This window comes from Balaenoptera physalus, assembly GCF_965194825.1.
Source record: "Balaenoptera physalus genome assembly, chromosome: 3".
Taxonomy (NCBI): Eukaryota; Metazoa; Chordata; class Mammalia; order Artiodactyla; family Balaenopteridae; genus Balaenoptera; species Balaenoptera physalus.
In genome coordinates, this window is record NC_138890.1 from 139,198,710 (window position 1) to 139,220,301 (window position 21,592).

The 21,592-nt window shown below is 37.4% G+C and overlaps 1 protein-coding gene and 2 long non-coding RNA genes across 6 annotated transcripts in view; 2 read left to right on the forward strand and 1 right to left on the reverse strand.

The window, feature by feature from the left end:
- The window catches only part of LOC309657945, a 68,024-nt gene extending 65,718 nt beyond the window's left edge, over positions 1-2,306 (reverse strand). The window contains exon 1 of the long non-coding RNA XR_014261983.1: positions 278-2,306. This is a non-coding gene — a long non-coding RNA (uncharacterized lncRNA). The remainder of the gene's footprint in view (positions 1-277) is intronic.
- The window catches only part of LOC309657937, a 1,158,638-nt gene that overhangs the window by 922,750 nt on the left and 214,296 nt on the right, over positions 1-21,592 (forward strand). The gene's annotated exons all lie outside the window — the stretch shown is intronic.
- EMB (embigin) overlaps positions 1-21,592 on the forward strand; it is a 58,299-nt gene that overhangs the window by 22,860 nt on the left and 13,847 nt on the right. For all 4 annotated transcript variants that reach the window (XM_082455925.1, XM_082455923.1, XM_082455926.1 and 1 more), the window contains exons 3-4: positions 7,431-7,617; positions 7,849-7,937. In XM_082455925.1, coding sequence (XP_082312051.1) covers positions 7,431-7,617; positions 7,849-7,937 — 276 coding nt within the window. The remainder of the gene's footprint in view (positions 1-7,430; positions 7,618-7,848; positions 7,938-21,592) is intronic.

The window sequence follows — 21,592 nt, forward strand, 5'->3', positions numbered from 1 at the left end:
AGTTGTGGCAGGCGGGGGCCACTCTTCATCGCGGTGCGCGGGCCTCTCACTGTCACGGCCTCTCTTGTTGCGGAGCACAGGCTCCAGACACGCAGGCTCAGTAGTTGTGGCTCACAGGCCTAGTTGCTCCGCGGCATGTGGGATCTTCCCAGACCAGGGCTCGAACCCGTGTCCCCTGCATTAGCAGGCAGATTCTCAACTACTGCGCCACCAGGGAAGCCCTGTTTGTGTTTTTGATGTTAAGAAAGGTCCATATACTTTTTTTTTTTTAAACAACTTTATTGGAGTATAATTGCTTTACAATGGTGTGTTAGTTTCTGCTTTATAACAAAGTGAATCAGTTATACATATACATATATCCCCATATCTCTTCCCTCTTGCATCTCCCTCCCTCCCACCCTCCCTATCCCACCCCTCTAAGTGGTCACAAAGCACCGAGCTGATCTCCCTGTGCTATGCGGCTGCTTCCCACTAGCTATCTATCTTACATTTGGTAGTGTATATATGTCCATGCCACTCTCTCACTTTGTCCCAGCTTACCCTTAAATTTTTAAGAGAGTATTTAGACAGAGGTAAATTACTGTATGATTTAAAGAACATTCTTTTTAAAAGTATAGTTCAGAAACCGAGCAAATGGGTATGGTATTGGAAATGTAGATGTCATGGAAGTTTTTATAACACTCTAAAACAGCAGAAATGCATTGCAGTTGTGGAGTTTTGGGTAAGTTGAAACATTGTCCATTGAGTTAAATGGACACATTAGTTTTCTGGCTAACCAAAAAATATTTTAGTGTTAGGGATAAAACTTTCTACGTATTTTTGATGCTTGTGGTTTCCTGACAGGAAGGAAATCAGGCTGCAGAAGCACCAGCAAAGTATAAAAAACAGTGAGATAACAATTAGGGCTTGGAGGATGGCTTGGCAAGAAGAAAGGTTACATTGCAGCTCTAATAGAAGCATTTAGTTGAAAGTATGAATGTTTAAAATATGTTGATCAAGGAAAAAATATTTTTTATTTTTCATTTATTTTGTATCTATATGAAGTGATGGATGGCCCCTAAACTTACTGTGGTAATCATTTCATAAGGTATGTAAATCACAACATTATTCTGTACACCTTAAACTTATATAGTGCTGTATATCAATTATATCTCAATTAAACTGGAAGAGAAAAAATTTTTTAAATTAAAAAAACGTTGATCACATCCTCTATCATCACACTGATAAACTATAAATTTGTTTCATCTTCTTTTAATGGTTTCTTTCATTTAAATTCTTGGTTCAGTAGTTTGAAAGCGATGAAGAAGTTAATTTCACTGTCATGAGCGTTTCATATCTTTGAGAGTTGGTTGTGAGAATCTGGACTCAGTCACACCTAAATTTGAGATTCTCTGCTGTTATTATCTTGATGCATGATTTTGGGCAAGATAGTCGACCTCTCTTTGCCTCAATTTTCTCATCTATGAAATAGTGATGAGAATAATGGTACTTACCCTGTAGAACTGCTGTGAAGATTAAATGATATAATCAATGTATAACTTTTAGCAACATAACATGATAACTTTTGTTATACTCCCCAGTGAGATAAATGGTGAGAGGGAGGAAGTGTGTAATTATTCAGCAATTACTATATTACTAATACTTTTCTTATGATAGTTCATTTAATCCTTTCTACTATCTTATGAAATATGTATTGTCCCATTTTATAAATGGGGAAACTGAGGTGTCCAATATAAATATACTTTGTTTTGCCCTGTAAGTAACCTGAGGCACAGAGCCCCTGACATTGGGCTGCTCTCTTGTGAAATGGGGGAATAATTCATATTCTAACTTAGGAGGCTCCAGTGAACCACATCGCCAAGAAGAGCATGGTGCCCTGGAATCACCTTCTGGAATGTAAATATCTCTATACTGTTTCCTGCTAGGGGTGATAATGCAGCTACATCTCCCTGCCAGTTCTCCCCAGGAAAGTTTGTCATCAGCCTCACCAGGTGCCAAAGAAATAATGCAAGAGTCAAATAGCCTTTTCTGGGTGCTCCGACCGCCGGAGCCTCTTACAGCTCCATGCCCTGGAGCGAGGCCTGGGCCTCCTCGTTCTGAGCAGGGGAACCCTGCACGAGTTAGACTTGGGTTGAGCAGCATCCAGCAGGAATCAGCTCAGCTCAGACCTAGGGAGGAGACTCACAGACGTCTACAAAGATTTTATTCCTAAAGCAGAGTTTTGCCAGATGTGCAAGAGTCTTTTGTAGAGTTGAGTGACGGTCCATCTACCACGTGTCCTAGGCATTTTGACCTCCTGAGGCCTCTTCTTTACTATGAGCAGAGACTGCAAAAATGCAGACCCCTCCACATGCGTGGAGTCGTGCAGTGTTTGTCCTTCTCTGGCTGCCTTATTTCATTGGGCCTGGTGTCCTTGGGGTTCATCCATGTTGTGGCATATTGACAAATGAATTTCCCCTTTTTAAAGGATGAAGGATGTTCCATTGTTTGTATATACCACATTGTTTTTGTCCGTTCATCCATTGACGTTTGGGTTGTTTCCACATCTTGGCTATTGTGACATGAAGTATCTAAAACAGTCAAATTCACAGAAGCAAAGAATAGAGTGGTGGTTGCCAGGGGTTGGGGAGGAGTGGGAAATGGGGAGGTATTAGTCAAATGTCTAAGTTTCAGTTAAGCAAGGTGAATAAGTTCTAGAGATCTACTGTACAACATTGTGCCTACAGATAAGAGGGTAGGTCTCGTGTTACTACCACGAATTAAAAAAAAAGTATACTTTTTTTTGGCAAATGAAAGGTATCTAATCAGAGTAGAATAATAATCTGAGTTTTACTTTAGAAGGACAACTTTGGTGGTGTTAAATAAAAACATGTAGAGGAGGAGAAACTGTAGCCAAGAGAAGTTAGGAAGTCATTTTTCTCATCCTGGTGAAAGATAATGAAGGTGTAGGGGAGGAAAAAGTTTTCCTTGACCCTCTTAGAGTCCCTAACTGGGTCTGAAAGTTAAACTGACAAACATAGTTTAACAGGATTAAAGCATACAAATTAATTTAAGTTTTATGTGACACAGCATCCTTCATAAGGAGAGGAAGACCCAAAGAAATAGTTAAATCTGAGTATTTTTATGCTAGGCTTGATGAAGAGTGGAGAGTCATGGGAGAATATGATAGATCAGAGAGTATGAGATAAGTGTAATAAACTGGAGGAAATGTAGCAAGTCCTATTTGTTAGAATTCTTCTATGTGTCCCTTTGTCTTTGGAGATAAGGATGCTCCTTTCCCCCAGGTATAGGGAAGGCACCTCTCTCATGAAGGTTTTATGACCTGTTTCAGGGGAGAAGTGCAGGGGGAATGTCAGAGTGACCTTTCTGCTTCTGCTATTTTCACAAACTCCTTCAGCTTAAGACATTTAGTATACCAAGGTGCCATATTTTGGGGGTAGCGTGTTCTCAACCCCATCAAAGCCCTACAGTAAGAAGAGTTGGAGACAACTGAGCAAATCTGATTGACATTTCAGAGGTAAGAATCGACTGAATTCTACTGGATGTGATTTAGTCTTAGGGGTCAGGAGAAGAGAAGGCTAATGCACCTCCCTCGGATATTTTGAGTTTGAAGAACCTTTGGGATATCTCGGTTTAGATGCTCAGTAGGCAACTGGAGCTGTGGGCCTGGGGATCAAGAAGGAAGTCTTGAATGGAGCCAAGAGTTTTACAAATAAAGGATATTAGAAATAATAGTTGAATCCAACATGGGAGTGTCAAACAGAAAAGTAAAGAGACCAGAGAGCAAAGTCCCAAGGGAGACCAACATTTAGGGGTAGTTGGAAGAATTGGTGTGGCTAGTGGAATGTTAGGATCATGAAATAGGAGCGAAGTAAAGGGAACTGCTAGGAGTAGGTAGTCTCTGGCAACATCTGATATTTCAGAGACATCAAACAAAACGTGAGCTCTGAAAAGAGGTCATCAGGTTAAATAGGCCATTTTTAACCCAAGAGAAAGCACTTTCTGTAATGTGGTAAGATACTAGAATATGCTGTACTGAAATGAGAACGTGGGTGAGGACAGAGACTGTGTGTAGAAAACTCTTAAGAAATTGGCTAACGAAGTAAGTTTCTTTGACAGACAGCAGACAGGACTGTTTTAAGGCTATCACAGAGCTAAAGATGAAGTGAGGAAAATTTATAGAAAACAGAAGCTCAGAACCAAATACAGCAGATCTTGAAACATTTTCTCCTATTACTAGGACCTAGTATAATTTCTGCACGTACATATGCTGAAATGTATAAATCCCTTCAGTTTTACTGACTCAATTTTTTTTCCCTGTATAATTGAATTTTGTTAAGGTCTTCCCATAGCTAGGGTTTTTGTTTTGTTTTGTTTTCCTTTTTGGGCATAAAATTCAATTCAGCAATTTTGGAATTACACGGGCAGTTATTTCAAGCATGTGCTCACAAAGCACTTCACACTAGTTGTACTCCACTGTTGGCAAAACTCTGCACGTAGTCATTGCTTAAGGAAGCATTTTTGTGAAGTTTTAAATGTAATTAAAAGTGATGTTATGCTATTTTAAGTTCTGGTTTTTGCCTTCTACATTTTGGCTCTGCATTCTACTTTTAATGATACTATACTATTGAGCGTGAGCTGGAGAAATGTGTTTATATAATGCAGTGCCCTCTCCCAAACACAGCCCTTTCCTTCCCATTAAAAGTAACCATCACTGTTCTGATTTTTGTATAGTCACTTCCTTGCTTTTTAAAATTGTTTTATTACATAGGTGTATATTCCTGGGGCGCAGTGGTTAAGAATCCGCCTGCCAATGCAGGGGACACGGGTTCGAGCCCTGGTCTGGGAAGATCTCACATGCCGCGGAGCAACTAAGCCTGTGCGCCACAACTACCGAGCCTGTGCTCTAGAGCCCGCGAGCCACAACTACCGAGCCCACGTGCCACAACTACTGAAGCCTGAGTGCCTAGAGCCCATGCTCTGCCCCCTTCCACTTTACTTTTTTTTTTTTTGGACAAGATTACTTCTTAGGTAGTGGGGTGTTCCTCTTCAGGAGACACACAATTCTGTTTTTGATTGCAGTAGTTGATGCAAAATGACTGGATTCATGATTCACCAGGGTTTCCTGCATCATTGTACTGTATGTCTATGATTTCTTCATTTATTTGCTGGAATTCTATAAAGAGAAAGTTATCTTCCTTTATTATTTAGTTACCAGTGGTACATTTAGTATAGGAAGAGCAGTGTGCTTACTTGTTATTTTTTTCTTTATTTACCACTGTTCAAAATTTTAAAAAGCTGGCTCTAAGTTGGATATATATATCAATATCTATATCTACATATTTATATATAGATATATCACCTAATGGCTTTGTACTGATATTTAAAATGCAGTGAAAATTCAGAACTGCAAGATGTTTATTTAAATTCTTCTGTCTCACGACTGTATCTTTATCCCATCCCTACAAATTCTTAAGGAGTAAGAAGACTGGGAATGATAGAATTAGTATATCACACAAACCTACATTACACACAAAACTTTCTTGTAGTAACTACCAATAACATGATTACTGAAAGGAGCTGAAACAGTCACTCCTTTCTCTCCTTACTAGTTTCTGTTAGTTTCTACGGTTGTACTGTTTCTACACTGTCAGAGCACATGGCACTTCTTTAAACAGTACTCTTCCCCCTGTATCCTTGTCAGCTAGTGAGTTTAAGCAGATTAAGATCACAGCGTTAAACACATGCACCCGAATGTTCATTGCAGCACTATTTACAATAGCCAGGTCATGGAAGCAACCTAAATGCCCATCAACAGACGAATGGATAAAGAAGATGTGGTACATATATACAATGGAATATTACTCAGCCATAAAAAGGAACGAAATTGAGTCATTTGTTGAGACGTGGATGGATCTGGAGACTGTCATACGGAGTGAAGTGGGTCAGAAAGAGAAAAACAAATATCATATATTAATGCATGTATGTGGAACCTAGAAAAATGGTACAGATGAGCCAGTTTGCAGGGCAGAAGTTGAGACACAGATGTAGAGAATGGACATATGGACACCAAGGGGGGAAAACTGCGGTGAGGTGGGGATGGTGGTGTGCTGAATTGGGCGATTGGGATTGACATGTATACACTGATATGTATAAAGTTGATGCCTAATAAGAACCTGCAGTATAAAAAAACAAACAAAACAACTAATACTAAACTTTCATTGGGTTATTTGTATGGAAATATGTTAATATAAATGTTTCAGACATTACATGAAATTCCTAAAAATCTTATATTTGTATTTGTATGGAAATATGTATGGAAATATGTTAATATAAATGTTTCAGACATTACATGAAATTTCTAAAAATCTTATATTTGTATTTGTATGGAAATATGTATGGAAATATGTTAATATAAATGTTTCAGACATTACATGAAATTTCTAAAAATCTTATATGTTCTGGTATAATGTTATAAGTAATAATCCTAGTTATTACTTTAAAATGTATATCTCAGAAATAACTAATTTTCTTGTCAACTGCATTATTATGAACTTTCATCAAATCTTTTACCGTGGTCATTTTTAAGTCTTTTGTCATTTACAGACAGTTCTGGGTGTACTCTGATGATTTTGCAAATATGTTCCTATAAAAGGGTTTCATCTTCAAGAAATTCATGGAAAAGACTCTGACAAGTACAGGTTTCTGGTAACTGACTGTACTGCTGAACTGAATGAATAAGCATTTTCAGAACTCTGATGAAAAACTGATGAACTCATAAAAGTGCTAACAAAAGATCAAGATGAAAAAAAAACAATTAATTACATGGGACTGAGTGAACTGATGAGGATGAGTATAATTTTTGTGACTTTCTGTCTGAATTAAAAAAAAAAAAAAATCCCACAAGGACTCAGAGGCAAAGAATATACAAATCAATTTTCACTGCAAAGTAAAGGAGCTGTTACAGTGGAGGATTACTGGACTGAATGTCAATATTATGACATAGTATGAGTGTGTTTCATGTTTGGTAATTGCAATCATTGTTGCTTTTGTTGTGGTCATCCATGTACAATGCTTGGTGTCAGTCTATTTATCTCTTGTAAAAATAAAATACAGTGTGTGTGTGTGAAAAAAAAAAAAAAAAAAAAAAGATCACAGCGTTAGGCTTCTGTGATTCCATTACTGTTGTAACAAAACTTTTCTTCAGCTGTGCCTATGAAAGAAAATAATAAAGGGAACTAAATATATGTTACAGAGGAATAATTCTTCAAAGGAATATTACATTAGGAAACAGTTGATACAGCACTGTTGTTACATTAGGAAACTGCTGATATAGCCCTATTGTTGATTATTTTTTATATCTTGGATTTCCCCTAAATGTAACTTTTACAACATCTTTTTGTTTGTTTGTTTTCTTTTGTGGTTAATAGAACATTCCAATATGCCAGTCGAAAAAAATATCACTTTAGAAAGACCTTCTAATATAGAACTCACATGCCAATTCACGACATCTGGAGATTTGAATTCAGTAAATGTGACTTGGAGAAAAGGTGATGAACTACTTGAGAACAATTATCTCATCAATGCAACAGGAAGCATCCTGTATACCCAATACATGTGAGTAAACAAAATTTTAACCTGTATGGCTAGATGAAATTAAATTCTAAATATTTTCCTGACTGAGCATTCTTTCCTTTGCTGTCACTTGAATGTTATGCTAATATTCTAATTTGCACATTTACAAAATTTTTTCATCTTTAAATTTTGATTAACGGCTGAGTCTTTCATTTTCATTAAGGAGAGTTTTTTGAGAACTAAGCCTGTATTAATAACTTAAATTATCTTTAGGTTCACCATCGTTAATAGCGAACAAATGGGAAGTTATTCTTGTTTCTTTGAGGAGAAAAAGGAACAAAGGGGCACATTTAATTTCAAAGGTCAGTACTAATAATTTGTAGAGTAATAACTTTAGCATTATATTCTTAGAATTCTAAATCCTCAAATTTGTTGGGAAGAAAATATCTAGTTTTTGTGCTGAAATAAATCTTTACCATTATGTAAAGGTCTTGGATCTTATGCCATCGTCTAAAATCCTGTTGTGTTCACAAAATAATTGTTGTGGTAAAAAATAAACAAGTAAATCCTCAAATTTTAAAATTATTATTACAATACTAAAAATACAGCTGAGAAAAGGCATCATGTGCTTTCTATTGAATCATAAGTGGTGACCTTGAAAATGGAGCTTCACAGTGTCTTCCCAGTGCTCCCTCCCCCAGTTTAAAACACAGGTTTTAGTTTGAAAGACCAGGCTGCCAGGTTATTTGTACCTCTCTTGTAGCAGTTTCTTGAATTTATTTATTTAGCCCTCCAAACTCAGACCTTTTATAATACTCCTCTAGGTGTCTGAGTTATTGCCCTCCTAGACTGTGAGAATATGCTTTGGTGTTCTGTATCAGTGGCTCCAGGACTTGGGATTTTAGGAACCCATAAAATTTAAAAATAATTTGGAGATGCACAAAGGTTGCCTGCTTTTGATTTCATCAAGTAAAGACAAACCCCAGAGTGTAATCCACAGTTCTCCCCCATAGGAAAAAATAAACTCAAAGTATTTTACTCTTACAATCATTAAACCAAAACTTTAAAGGTCTCAATCTCATAATAAAGACGTTGTTCAAGTTGGGTAATTATCTTCATGAAAAACCCATATTCTCTGATAGATAAGTGAATGTCACTGTCCCTGCTGGTATTTGGGAAATGCAGTCTGTTGCCATATTAACTATCTTGGGCTTTGCTTCACATTAATTTCCCAGCACACATGAGAAATTGTTTACTTTTTCCTAAAAATTGTGAAATCCAGCTAGCTGCTATGACAAAATACGAATTCTATCCCCACAGTCCCATCAGTAGCAGAATGGCCTGATTCATCATTGCCATGGTTTAAGATGGTCCCCTCCTTAATCCCTCCCTATAGTCCCTCTGCACTCAGACTCATTTCCTTCATGTGGTTTTATAAATATTCCTACTGGGTAAATATAATAAATCCTTGTATTTATGCACTTTGGTCTCTGCAGAGGCAGAAACTATTATCATCTTTTGATTATTTTGATCATGTACATTCTCTTTTAACCTTCTTTCCTCCATTTGCCAAATTTAACCTAGTGAAGGATAGATATATCATATACATTTCCTTCCCTTATTCCTTTTCTTACCTGCCCTTTTCTTTTTCTTTCCTCAGTCTTTTTCTCTTGCCCCTGCCTTGCCATCCTAATGAACTAACAGATACTAAACACATGGACACACATACACACACACAAACACACAATCCTAGTACATATTTTATGTATCTCCTTTAAATGTGTAAAGAAGGCCTACAGGTCTTGAGGAAATACTCATCAAATCTTGAGGCTCAAAGTGCCTCCAGGAGATTCAACTTTAAAAATTGCTTTTTCCCCTCTTCTAAATAGCACTGTTTTCTAGAAATATGTACTAGTCATGCCTGTTCAAAGTTTAAATATCGAATATATTACACTTTTTCTTATTAGCACTGTTGATAAATTACTTAAATTACTACTTGGAAGTGATCATTCTAGTCTAGTCTCTAATGTGAAGATTAACAGAAGCATTTTAGTTTTCAGTGTACTAATAAATTTAATGCCAAGTAGTCTTAAAGAAGGCCTCTTGATCTGTATCTATTTTGAGTAACTAGGTTGATGCTGGCTGGTGTCAGAAGCACCTACACAAGGTCTAGGTTTGAAATCAAGTGCTTGAGGAATGCAAAGAGCCACTGAATATTTACTTTTTTGCTTTTTATAGTTTTCTTAAAGCAGTTTAGTTCAGTTTATTTGTTTTAAATGCCCACTTAACAATGTAACTTTTAAGTATGTACTATATCTTAAAGATTTTTATACAATTAATAAGTTGGGCCCTCCCAGATTTTCTTTGGTAAAATAATAATTCTCTTTAATTTATCTAAGTTGAATATTGCTTGGAGGAATCATTTCATTTGAGTACAATTTAAAGGCATCTGCAGAACAATTCATATTTTAGTTATTATTTAATTAGATCTTGTAAGGCTTCTAGAATGGTGTATTTTTTTTTTTTTTTTTTTACAAATATCCTATTTTACTCTTTCTCCACATGGATTGCTTATGGCTTTTCCTAAGAAGAGGATTATCTTTTCAATTGAGTGTGGATGAAAAGCCTGTTTTATCCTCCCTTTAAAATTGAGCCAAAAAAAAAAATTCTGCTATTGATCACATGAGTCAACTAAAGTGCATGAGCCTGAGTCCTCAGAACAATTTATTAGCAAAGTCCCTCCTTCTGCCTTTATGGGAACTGGTTGATTTAGTACTACAAGATTATAAAAGGGCCTCAACATCACTGATTAGTACAGTGTGGAAAAACCTGCTGACTTTGTGTGTTTGGCTGTTGATGACAGTACAGGGGAGAAAGCAAAAGTCACACTGGAAGCTTGCAACTGCTAATGTCACTGACGGCCTTTCACCAAGAAAGATGGGTGATGGTCTGCAATGTTTTTTAGTAGTAGGTCAAATATTCTGAGGTAGATGCTGAAAATTTCTATAATAACCATCAATGTTAAAATCTCTTAGTAAAAAGATGCAGAAACTTAGTTGGTAAAGCGTAAGTAATAGGACATAGAACTTCTTGGAAGACATGGTGAGATTCTGATAGTACCAAGTGCTATGAAACCTGCCTTGGCCCAGCCATCTGTCCTCACTGGGAAGCATCCAAGGAGTCAAATGGAAGAGCAGAGTAATAGAATCAGTTTGAACTTAAGCTTCACACCCCAGTGCTAAAACCTAGTTAGCTGTCTTTGACTATATGGAAGAATCTTTTTCCTAATTTGATAACACCTAAACATCCTTGAGCCAAAAATGACACAGGCTAATGTTTTCTAGTCCATAAATATGCAAATATAAATCTCTAAGATTTACAACTCCATAGGGTTTTCACTTTCACTGAGTAGTTCCTAGACACGCATCTTCCTAGACACTAGTCTGAATCAGCAATTTCACCATCTTTAAACTTGAATTCTTTCAACCCCAAGATTCTGTGTGTCCTACTTTATCCAGAGTTCCAAAAGGTCAAAAGGACACATTAGAATGCTCTATCACTGTCCTCCTATTCATAAATATTTCTAAACATAAGCAGAAGCCCAGAACCAACTGTTACCTCTGGAGAAGTTTGAACAAATTAATGTTCCACTGTTATCAGCCATATAAAGCATAATAGAGCAGTGTTTAATGTCATCTTGGCCATTAGTTTAGGGCATAGTCAAGGAAACAGAAGAGATGAAAAGAAAATAGAATGTGGGTTTTGTTTCCCTGTGGCATCCCTCAGTCACTGTCAGTTATCTGCAGTTTGTACCCAAATCTTAACAGTTAACTGGGATGGTTTAATAGCATACCCATGTGTTCCTCACCCAAACCTCAAAATACCCAAGATTTTCTTGAAAAGCACCCTTCAGCTACCTGTTATGCTTCCCAAGCCTGTGCCTCTTAGAGGCTTACTGCAGACCAATGTATCTTCTGGCATGTTTTCCCCCTCAAATGTTACCTTTCTTCTACTTTTGATTCTTAGCTTGTGGGTGGATTTCAATATTTTGATCATATTTCAACACACATTTCCCTGCTGAAGCATGATTTCCAGAAAGAAGCATGCTGAAATTGAGAAACAGCATAGATATCTGGGAGATTGTAAGCTGGGAAAGCAGAAACTGTGCCCTTAACTAGTGCTCAACAAAACCAGTTTTGCGGTCTGCCTTCAAAGCAGTGTTTGTTTTAAGGTGAGCCTAGCCTGGCTCTAGAAGTACTGCACCAGAGCCACACTATCAAAAAGCAGTGCCAAATATGTACATGTTGTACCTCTCCATGTGGAACTCAAGAAGGGTGGCTCTGCTCCATTGGAGGTTTGGAAGGAACCTTGTGGCTTCAGAAAAGAATCCCTATTTTAGCCAAGCTCAAATCTCTACTTAATATGCAGGCCTTTAGTTGAGGCCTCTCCTAAAGTAGGGTTGATCTTTCCAAGTGGGACTTTATCCCTCAAGTGCTTGTGTGTTCTCATACTTCATTTAGTAATAAAACCACACCAGATGCTGGGAATATTGGAATGAAGTATGATTAGAAAGTGCTATTAAGCCAATAGTGTTTTGTCAGCAGACCCAAGAACAACTCCATTCTCACCTGGTCCAATCATTCCTCTTCACAACAAATCTCAAATGTGGAAATATACACAAAACAGAGACACCAAAGAAAAGTAACATCTTATTATTGGCCAGCCTTGGCCACAAACCTCGCTGAAATCCTTAGATGGCTTCTTTTTTCTCAGTTAGGTCTTACTAATCTTAAACCAAAGCAGAGTCATCTATTCTTTCACAGTCCAAGCTCAATTTGGTACTTACTACTCTAGATAGGAGGATATACCCTCCTGAACCAGAAGACACATGCTGAGGATGAGGCTGAGTTATTTACATCTCCAAATTCCCAGCCCTAGAAAACAAGACCCAATCTGTGCCCTGGAATATGACCAATCCAGGACTAACTTCCTCTCTAGGACTGGAAAACTGGAGGGTTGAATGAGAGGAGGAAATTTAAAACCAAGATCACCAAGGACTTCTGTCCAGACCACTGCCCAGACTTCTGCTGCCTTCACTTCCAGTGTCTAGTGAGAAAACTAGCTTTACCATAAGAAAAATGAAACAAAATATGATGTTCTGTGGCTCAGCCTAATTTAGGCCTTTAACATTTTGACATTTAAACTTATTGTCTTGTTTTTCAGGAACTTAAAATATAGTTGTTATGTTAATATCTCAGTATGTATGGTCAACCTTTTCTCTTAGATCCTAGAGTTGCTTCCACTTTTCTTATATTGGTTCCTCCATTAGAGTGCTGTCTGGGTCTACAAATGGCCCTGAAGGGGTAGCCGCAGACTGAGGAAATTGAACTGAACTAATTTTTATTATAAAAAACTTTTATTATAAAAACATGTGTATATTATTTTAAAATTTAGCTCATGGTGTGTCAAAGTATTACTTGCTTTATTCTTGCCTTTTCTTATTAAATCCAGTACGTGGTGAATGGGCTATTTCCTTTTTATTCTTAGGTTTTATAATAATATGTAAAGTTACTATTGCATTTGTTCTTTCTGCTCCATATACTACATAGGTCTGGAAACAATTTCTTTCTAACTTTTAACCGATTTCATTTCTTTTTATGGTAAGGAGCGGTAATTAGGTCCCCTGATTGAAATTGTTCTAATTTATACTTAAATTGTAATCCTTATACAAACTCTTTTTTTTTTTCTTTTTTTTTTTTGCTCACAACTCGCACACACACACTGTATTATATTTTTACAAGAGATAAATAAACTGACACCAAGAATTGTAAATGGATGATCTCAACAAAAGCAACAATGATTTCAATTACCACACATGAAACACACTCATACTATGTCATAATATTGACATTCAGTCCAGTAATCCTCCACTGTAACAGCTCCTTTACTTTGCAGTGAAAATTGATTTGTATATTTTTTGCCTCTGAGTCCTTGTGGGATTTTTTCTTTGTTTTTTTCATTCAAACAGAAAGTCACAAAAATTATACTCATCCTCATCAGTTCACTCAGTCCCATGTAATTAATTTTTTTTTCATCTTGATCTTTTGTTAGCACTTTTATGAATTCATCAGTTTTCCATTAGAGTTCTGAAAATGCTTATTCATTCAGTTCAGCAGTATAGTCAGTTACCAGAAACCTGTACTTGTCAGAGTCTTTTCCATGGATTCCTTGAATATGAAACCCTTTTATAGGAACATTTTTGAAAAGCATCAGAGTACACCCAGAACTGTCTGTAAATGACAAAAGACTTAAAAATGACCACGGTTAAAGATTTGATGAAAGTTCATAATAATGCAATTGACAAGGAAATTTAGTTATTTCTGAGATATACATTTTAAAGTAATAACTAGAATTATGACTTATAACATTATACCAGAACAGACAAGATTTTTAGAAATTTCATGTAATGTCTGAAACATTTATATTAACATATTTCCATACAAATAACCCAAAGAAAGTTTAATATTAGTTGTTTTTTTGTTTTTTTTTTTATACTGCAGGCTCTTATTAGTCATCAATTTTATACACATCAGTGTATACACTCAATCCCAATCGCCCAATTCAACACACCACCATCCCCACCCCACCGTGGTTTTCCCCCCTTGGTGTCCATACGTCTGTTCTCTATATCTGTCTCAACTTCTGCCTGGCAAACTGGTTCATCTGTACCATTTTTCTAGGTTCCACATATATGCGTTAATATACGATATTTGTTTTTCTCTTTCTGACTTACTTCACTCTGTATGACAGTCTCTAGATCCATCCACATCTCAACAAATGACTCAATTTCGTTCCTTTTTATGGCTGAGTAATATTCCATCGTATATATGTACCACAACTTCTTTATCCATTCGTCTGTCGACGGGCATTTTGGTTGCTTCCATGACCTGGCTATTGTAAATAGAGCTGCAATGAACATTGGGGTGCATGTGTCTTTTTGAATTATGGTTTTCTCTGGGTAGATGCCCAGTAGTGGGATTCCTGGATCATATGGTAATTCTATTTTTAGTTTTTTAAGGAACCTCCATACTGTTCTCCATAGTGGCTGTATCAATTTACATTCCCACCAACAGTGCAAGAGGGTTCCCTTTTCTCCACACCCTCTCCAGCATTTGTTGTTTGTAGATTTTCTGATGATGCCCATTCTAACCAGTGTGAGGTGATACCTCATTGTAGTTTTGATTTGCATTTCTCTAATAATTAGTGATGTTGAGCAGCTTTTCATGTGCTTCTTGGCCATCTGTATGTCTTTGGAGAAATGTCTATTTAGGTCTTCTGCCCATTTTTGGATTGGGTTGTTTGTTTCTTTAATATTGAGCTGCATGAGCTGTTTATATATTTTGGAGATTAATCCTTTGTCCGTTGATTCCTTTACAAATATTTTCTCCCATTCTGAGGGTTGTCTTTTCGTCTTGTTTATGGTTTCCTTTGCTGTGCAAAAGCTTTGAAGTTTCGTTAGGTCCCATTTGTTTATTTTCATTTTTATTTCCATTACTCTAGGAGGTGAATCAAAAAATATCTTGCTGTGATTTATATCAAAGAGTGTTCTTCCTATGTTTTCCTCTAAGAGTTTTATAGTGTCTGGTCTTACATTAAGGTCTTGAATCCATTTTGAGTTTATTTTTGTGTATGGTGTTAGGGAGTGTTCTAATTTCATTCTTTTGCATGTAGTTGTCCAGTTTTCCCAGCACCACTTACTGAAGAGACTGTCTTTTCTCCATTGTATATCTTCGCCTCCTTTGTCATAGATTAGTTGACCATAGGTGCGTGGGTTTATCTGTGGGCTTACTGTCTTGTTCCATTGAACTATGTTTCTGTTTTTGTGCCAGCATCATATTGTCTTGATTACTGTAGCTTTGTAGTATAGTCTTAAGTCAGGGATTCTGATTCCTCCAGCTCCGTTTTTGCCTTCAAAACTGCTTTGGCTATTCGGGGTCTTTTGTGTCTCCATACAAATTTTAAGATGATTTGTTCTAGTTCTGTAAAAAAGGCCATTGGTAATTTGATAGGGATTGCATTGAATCTGTAGATTGCTTTGGGTAGTATAGTCATTTTCACAATAGTGATTCTTCCAATCCAAGAACATGGTATATCTCTCCATCTGTTGGTGTCATCTTTAATTTCTTTCATCAGTGTCTTATAGTTTTCTGCATACAGATCTTTTGTCTCCCTCAGTAGGTCTATTCCTAGGTATTTTATTCTTTTTGTTGCAGTGGTAAATGGGAGTGTTTCCATAATTTCCCTTTCACATTCTTCATCATTAGTGTATAGGAATGCAAGAGATTTCTGTGCATTAATTTTGTATCCTGCAACTTTACCAAATTCATTGATTAGCTCTGGTAGTTTTCTGGTGGCATTTTTAGGATTCTCTATGTATAGTATCATGTCATCTGCAGACAGTGACAGTTTCACTTCTTCTTTTCCAATTTGTATTCCTTTTATTTCTTTTTCTTCTCTGATTGCCGTGGCTAGGGCTTCCAAAACTATGTTGAATAACAGTGGTGAGAGTGGACATCCTTGTCTCGTTCCTGATCTTAGAGGAAATGCTTTCAGTTTTTCACCATTGAGAGTGATGTTTGCTGTGGGTTTGTCATATATGGCCTTTATTATGTTGAGGTAGGTTCCCTCTATGCCCACTTTCTGGAGAGTTTTTATCATAAATGGGTGTTCAATTTTGTCAAAAGCTTTTTCTGTATCTATTGAGATGATCATATGGTTTTTATTCTTCAATTTGTTAATATGGTGTATCACATTGATTGATTTGCATATATTGAAGAATCCTTGCATCCCTGGGATAAATCCCACTTGATCATGGTGTGTGATCCTTTTAATGTGTTGTTGGATTCTGTTTGCTAGTATTTTGTTGAGAATTTTTGCATCTATATTCATCAGTGATATTGGTCTGTAATTGTCTTTTTTTGCAGTATCTTTGTCTGGTTTTGCTATCAGGGTGATGGTGGCCCCATAGAATGAGTTTGGGAGTGTTCCTTCCTCTGCAATTTTCTGGAAGAGTTTCAGAAGGATGGGTGTTAGCTCTTCTCTAAATGTTTGATAGAATTCACCTGTGAAGCCATCTGGTCCTGGACTTTTGTTTGTTGGAAGATTTTTAATCACAGTTTCAATTTCATTACTTGTGATTGGTCTGTTCATATTTTCTGTTTCTTCCTGGTTCAGTCTTGGAAGGTTATACCTTTCTAAGAATTTGTCCATTTCTTCCAGGTTGTCCATTTTATTGGCATAGAGTTGCTTGTAGTAGTCTCTTAGGATGCTTTGTATTTCTGTGGTGTCTGTTGTAACTTCTCCTTTTTCACTTCGAATTTTATTAATTTGAGTCCTCTGCCTCTTTGTCTTGATGAGTCTGGCTAATGGTTTATCAATTTTGTTTATCTTCTCAAAGAACCAGCTTTTAGTTTTATTGATCTTTGCTATTGTTTTCTTTGTTTCTCTTTCATTTATTTCTGCTCTGGTCTTTATGATTTCTTTCCTTCTGTAAACTTTGGGTTTTGTTTGTTCTTTCTCTAGTTCCTTTAGGTGTAAGGTTAGATTGTTTACTTGAGATTTTTCTTGTTTCTTGAGGTAGGCTTGTATAGCTATAAACTTCCCTCTTAGAACTGCTTTTGCTGCATCCCATAGGTTTTGGATCGTCGTGTTTTCATTGTCATTTGTCTCTAGGTATTCTTTGATTTCTTCAGTGATCTCTTGGTTATTTAGTAACGTATTGTTTAGCCTCCATCTGTTTGTGTTTTTTAAGTTTTTTTTTCCCTGTAATTCATTTCTAATCTCATAGCATTGTGGTCAGAAAAGATGCTTGATATGATTTCAATTTTCTTAAATTTACTGAGGCTTGATTTGTGACCCAAGATGTGATCTATCCTGGAGAATGTTCCGTGTGCACTTGAGAAGAACGTGTAATCTGCTGTTTTTGGATGGAATGTCCTATAAATATCAATTAAATCTATGTGGCCTATTGTGTCATTTAAAGCTTTTGTTTCCTTATTTATTTTCATTTTGGATGATCTGTCCATTGGTGTAAGTGAGGTGATAAAGTCCCCCACTATTATTGTGTTACTGTCGATTTCCTCTTTTATAGCTGTTAGCAGTTGCCTTATGTATTGAGGTGCTCCTATGTTGGGTGCATATATATTTATAATTGTTATATCTTCTTCTTCGATTGATCCGTTGATCATTATGTAGTGTCCTTCTTTGTCTCTTGTAACATTCTTTATTTTAAAGTCTATTTTATCTGATATGAGTATAGCTACTTCAGCTTTCTTTTGATTTCCATTTGCATGGAATATCTTTTTCCATCCCCTCACTTTCAGTCTGTTTGTGTCCCTAGGTCTGAAGTGGGTCTCTTGTAGACAGCATATATATGGGTCTTGTTTTTGTATCCATTCAGCAAGCCTGTGTCTTTTGGTTGGAGCATTTAATCCATTCATGTTTAAGGTAATTATTGATATGTATGTTCCTATGACCATTTTCTTAATTGTTTTGGGTTTGTTTTTGTAGGTCCTTTTCTTCTCGTGTTTCCCACTTAGAGAAGTTCCTTTAGCATTTGTTGTAGAGCTGGTTTGGTGGTGCTGAATTCTCTTAGCTTTTGCTTGCCTGTAAAGCTTTTGATTTCTCCATCGAATCTGAATGAGATCCTTGCTGGGTAGAGTAATCTTAGTTGTAGGTTCTTCCCTTTCATCACTTTAAGTATATCATGCCACTCCCTTCTGGCTTGTAGAGTTTCTGCTGAGAAATCAGCTGTTAACCTTATGGGAGTTTCCTTGTATGTTATTTTTTGTTTTTCCCTTGCAGCTTTCAATAATTTTTCTTTGTCTTTAATTTTTGCCAGTTTGATTACTATGTGTCTCGGCGTGTTTCTCCTTGGGTTTATCCTGTGTGGGACTCTCTGTGCCTCCTGGACTTGGGTGGCTATTTCCTTTCCCATGTTAGGGAAGTTTTTGACTATATTCTCTTCAAATATTTTCTCTGGTCCTTTCTCTCTCTCTTCTCCTTCTGGGACCCCTATAATGCGAATGTTGTTGCATTTAATGTTGTCCCAGAGGTCTCTTAGGCTGTCTTCATTTCTTTTCATTCTTTTTTCTTTAGTCTGTTCCGCAGCAGTGAACTCCACCATTCTGTCTTCCAGGTCACTTATCCATTCTTCTGCCTCAGTTATTCTGCTATTGATTCCTTCTAGTATAGTTTTCATTTCAGTTATGATATTGTTCACCTGTGTTTATTTGTTCTTTAATTCTTCTAGGTCTTTGTTAAACATTTCTTGCATCTTCTTGATCTTTGCCTCCATTCTTTTTCTGAGGTCCTGGATCATCTTCACTATCATTATTCTGAATTCTTTTTCTGGAAGCTTGCCTATCTCCACTTCATTTAGTTGTTTTCTGGGGTTTTATCTTGTTCCTTCATCTGGTACATAGCTCTCTGCCTTTTCATCTTGTCTATCTTTCTGTGAATGTGGTTTTTGTTCCACAGGCTGCAGGATTGTAGTTCTTCTTGCTTCTGCTGTCTGCCCTCTGGTGGATGAGCCTATCTAAGTGGCTTGATGGGTGGGACTGGTGGTGGGTAGAGCTGACTGTTGCTCTGGTGGGCAGAGCTCAGTAAAACTTTAATCCACTTGACTGTTGATGGGTGGGGGCTGGGTTCCCTCCCTGCTGGTTGCTTGGCCTGAGGCAACCCAACACTGGAGCCTACCTGGGCTCTTTGGTGGGGCTAATGACAGACTCTGGGAGGGCTCATGCCAAGAAGTACTTCCCAGAACTTATGCTGCCAGTGTCCTTGTCCCCACGGTGAGCCACAGCCCACCACCCCACCCCCCGCCTCTGCAGGAGACCCTCCAACACTAGCAGGTATGTCTGGTTCAGTCTCCCCTGGGGTTACTGCTCCTTCCCCTGGGTCCCAATGCGCACACTACTTTGTGTGTGCCCTCCAAGAGTGGAGTCTCTGTTTCCCCCAGTCCTGTCAAAGTCGTGCAATCAGTTCCCACTAGGCTTCGAAGTCTGATTCTCTAGGAATTCCTCCTCCCGTTGCTGGACCCCCAGGTTGGGAAGCCTGATGTGGGGCTCAGAACCTTCACTCCAGTGGGTGGACATCTGTGGTATAAGTGTTCTCCAGTCTGTGAGTCACCCACTCGCCAGTTATGGGATTTGATTTTACTGTGATTGCGCCCCTCCTACCGTCTCATTGTGGCTTCTCCTTTGTCTTTGGATGTGGGGTATCTTTTTTGGTGAGTTCCAGTGTCTTCCTGTCGATGACTGTCGAGCAGCTGGTTGTGATTCTGGTGTTCTCGCAAGAGGGAGTGAGAGCATGTCCTTCTACTCTGCCATATTGGTTCCTCTCCACAAACTCTTATTCATCTGCTTTAGCTAAGGACTTGCATAAGTGTTTCAAGCAGCAGAATTTGTTTTACAGCTTCACTGAAAAGTTTTTTAATATATGTTATTAAAGGATGGATTGGTGCCATCTCCAGCATCTCAAAGCTACTGTTTCTTCATTCTTCTGGGCCTTGTCTCCTGTGAATTCATCTTTTATTTTTCATCATTTTAATCTCTTTTAATTGCCTTTCTCAGATGGGCTGGGTGTTCTGTAAATGGCTCAGTTTGGACCCTTTTCCACATTTGGGGGTGTGTTTATACATTCCTATGGTTCTGAGATGAATTTAGGTGAATTGCCAGTTCTCCTTTTATTCTGTGTCTTATTTCTTCTCTGCTCCACATGGCCAGCTGGCCTAGAAATCATTCTTGCACATGACAATAATCCATGCCATTAAGCTGGCTAATGTAGGAAGGCCGTGGGCATTACAAATTGTACGAAAACTCAATTAAGAAAAGCAACACCAGTACATGATGACAACACAAGTTTGAATTTTGTGGTGTTTACTCTACACCAAGCCCTTTATATATTGTGTTCCTGTACTTAATTCTTTACAGTAACATTGTAGAAGGGTATGACCAACCTATGTCCTCAACACTAGTAACACTGAAGCTATAATTCTAATTCAAATATTTCCTGGACCCAAATCTTATATGTTTGTCACATCATTGTCTCATTGTGCTAACTACTTCAAACGCTCATTGACCTTTGAAATGGACACATATTAACCACATTTCCCTTAGTGTCCCTCAGCCTAATGGTGACCAATAAGGAGTGTGGGACACTAGTAGCCATTCAAAAGGAGTGTTCAGAATATCCTCTGGCAAGGTCAGCTCACCAATTTCTTCTGGCTGGGATGACTTCAGTCATGCCAGTCACATGTGTTCACTTCTCTCCTACCTCAGGAGTACCCTAGTGGTACCTTACTAGGTGCTCATAAACTATTAGTGGGATGATTATAAATTCTGATGGGCAGTTCACATCTTTGGGTAATGTAAAATTGGAGATCATTCAATTTTATCAAAACATATTTCCTTGGTTATGAAAAGTATGAGAACCGTTGACTTATAGATTGCTCTGTCTTATGATTTATACTTTCAGTGGTGATATACCTTCCTTATTTGCATCTCTTTATTATTAGCAGTGCCTCATTCAACACTCTGCTGGTCAGCATTGCTGATGAAGGAGGGGGTGATATGTGCAATTGTATTTAGGGCCACATTAAACCATAAGGAAAACTGAAGACTTCCGACACTCATCACTAACATTAATCACCTAAAGACAGAATCTGTGAAGAAATTCAACCCTATTTTTACCCCTATACAAGTGATTATAGAAGTCAGAATTTCTTTTCCAGTTATTACCAATTATTTCCCCCTTCCTCATCTTTACAAATCATACATCCAGCAAATGCCCAATATTCTTCTGGTAGTAGAAAGCCAAGAGTGTTTAGAAAATGTATTTAATCTGGAAACCTAATTTTAGCTATTAAAATTGATCTTTCCATTTTCCACCCTGACCCTCCCCAAAATAAAATCTAAAAATAGGATAACAAGTGAATAGCAAACAGTATCTATAAAAT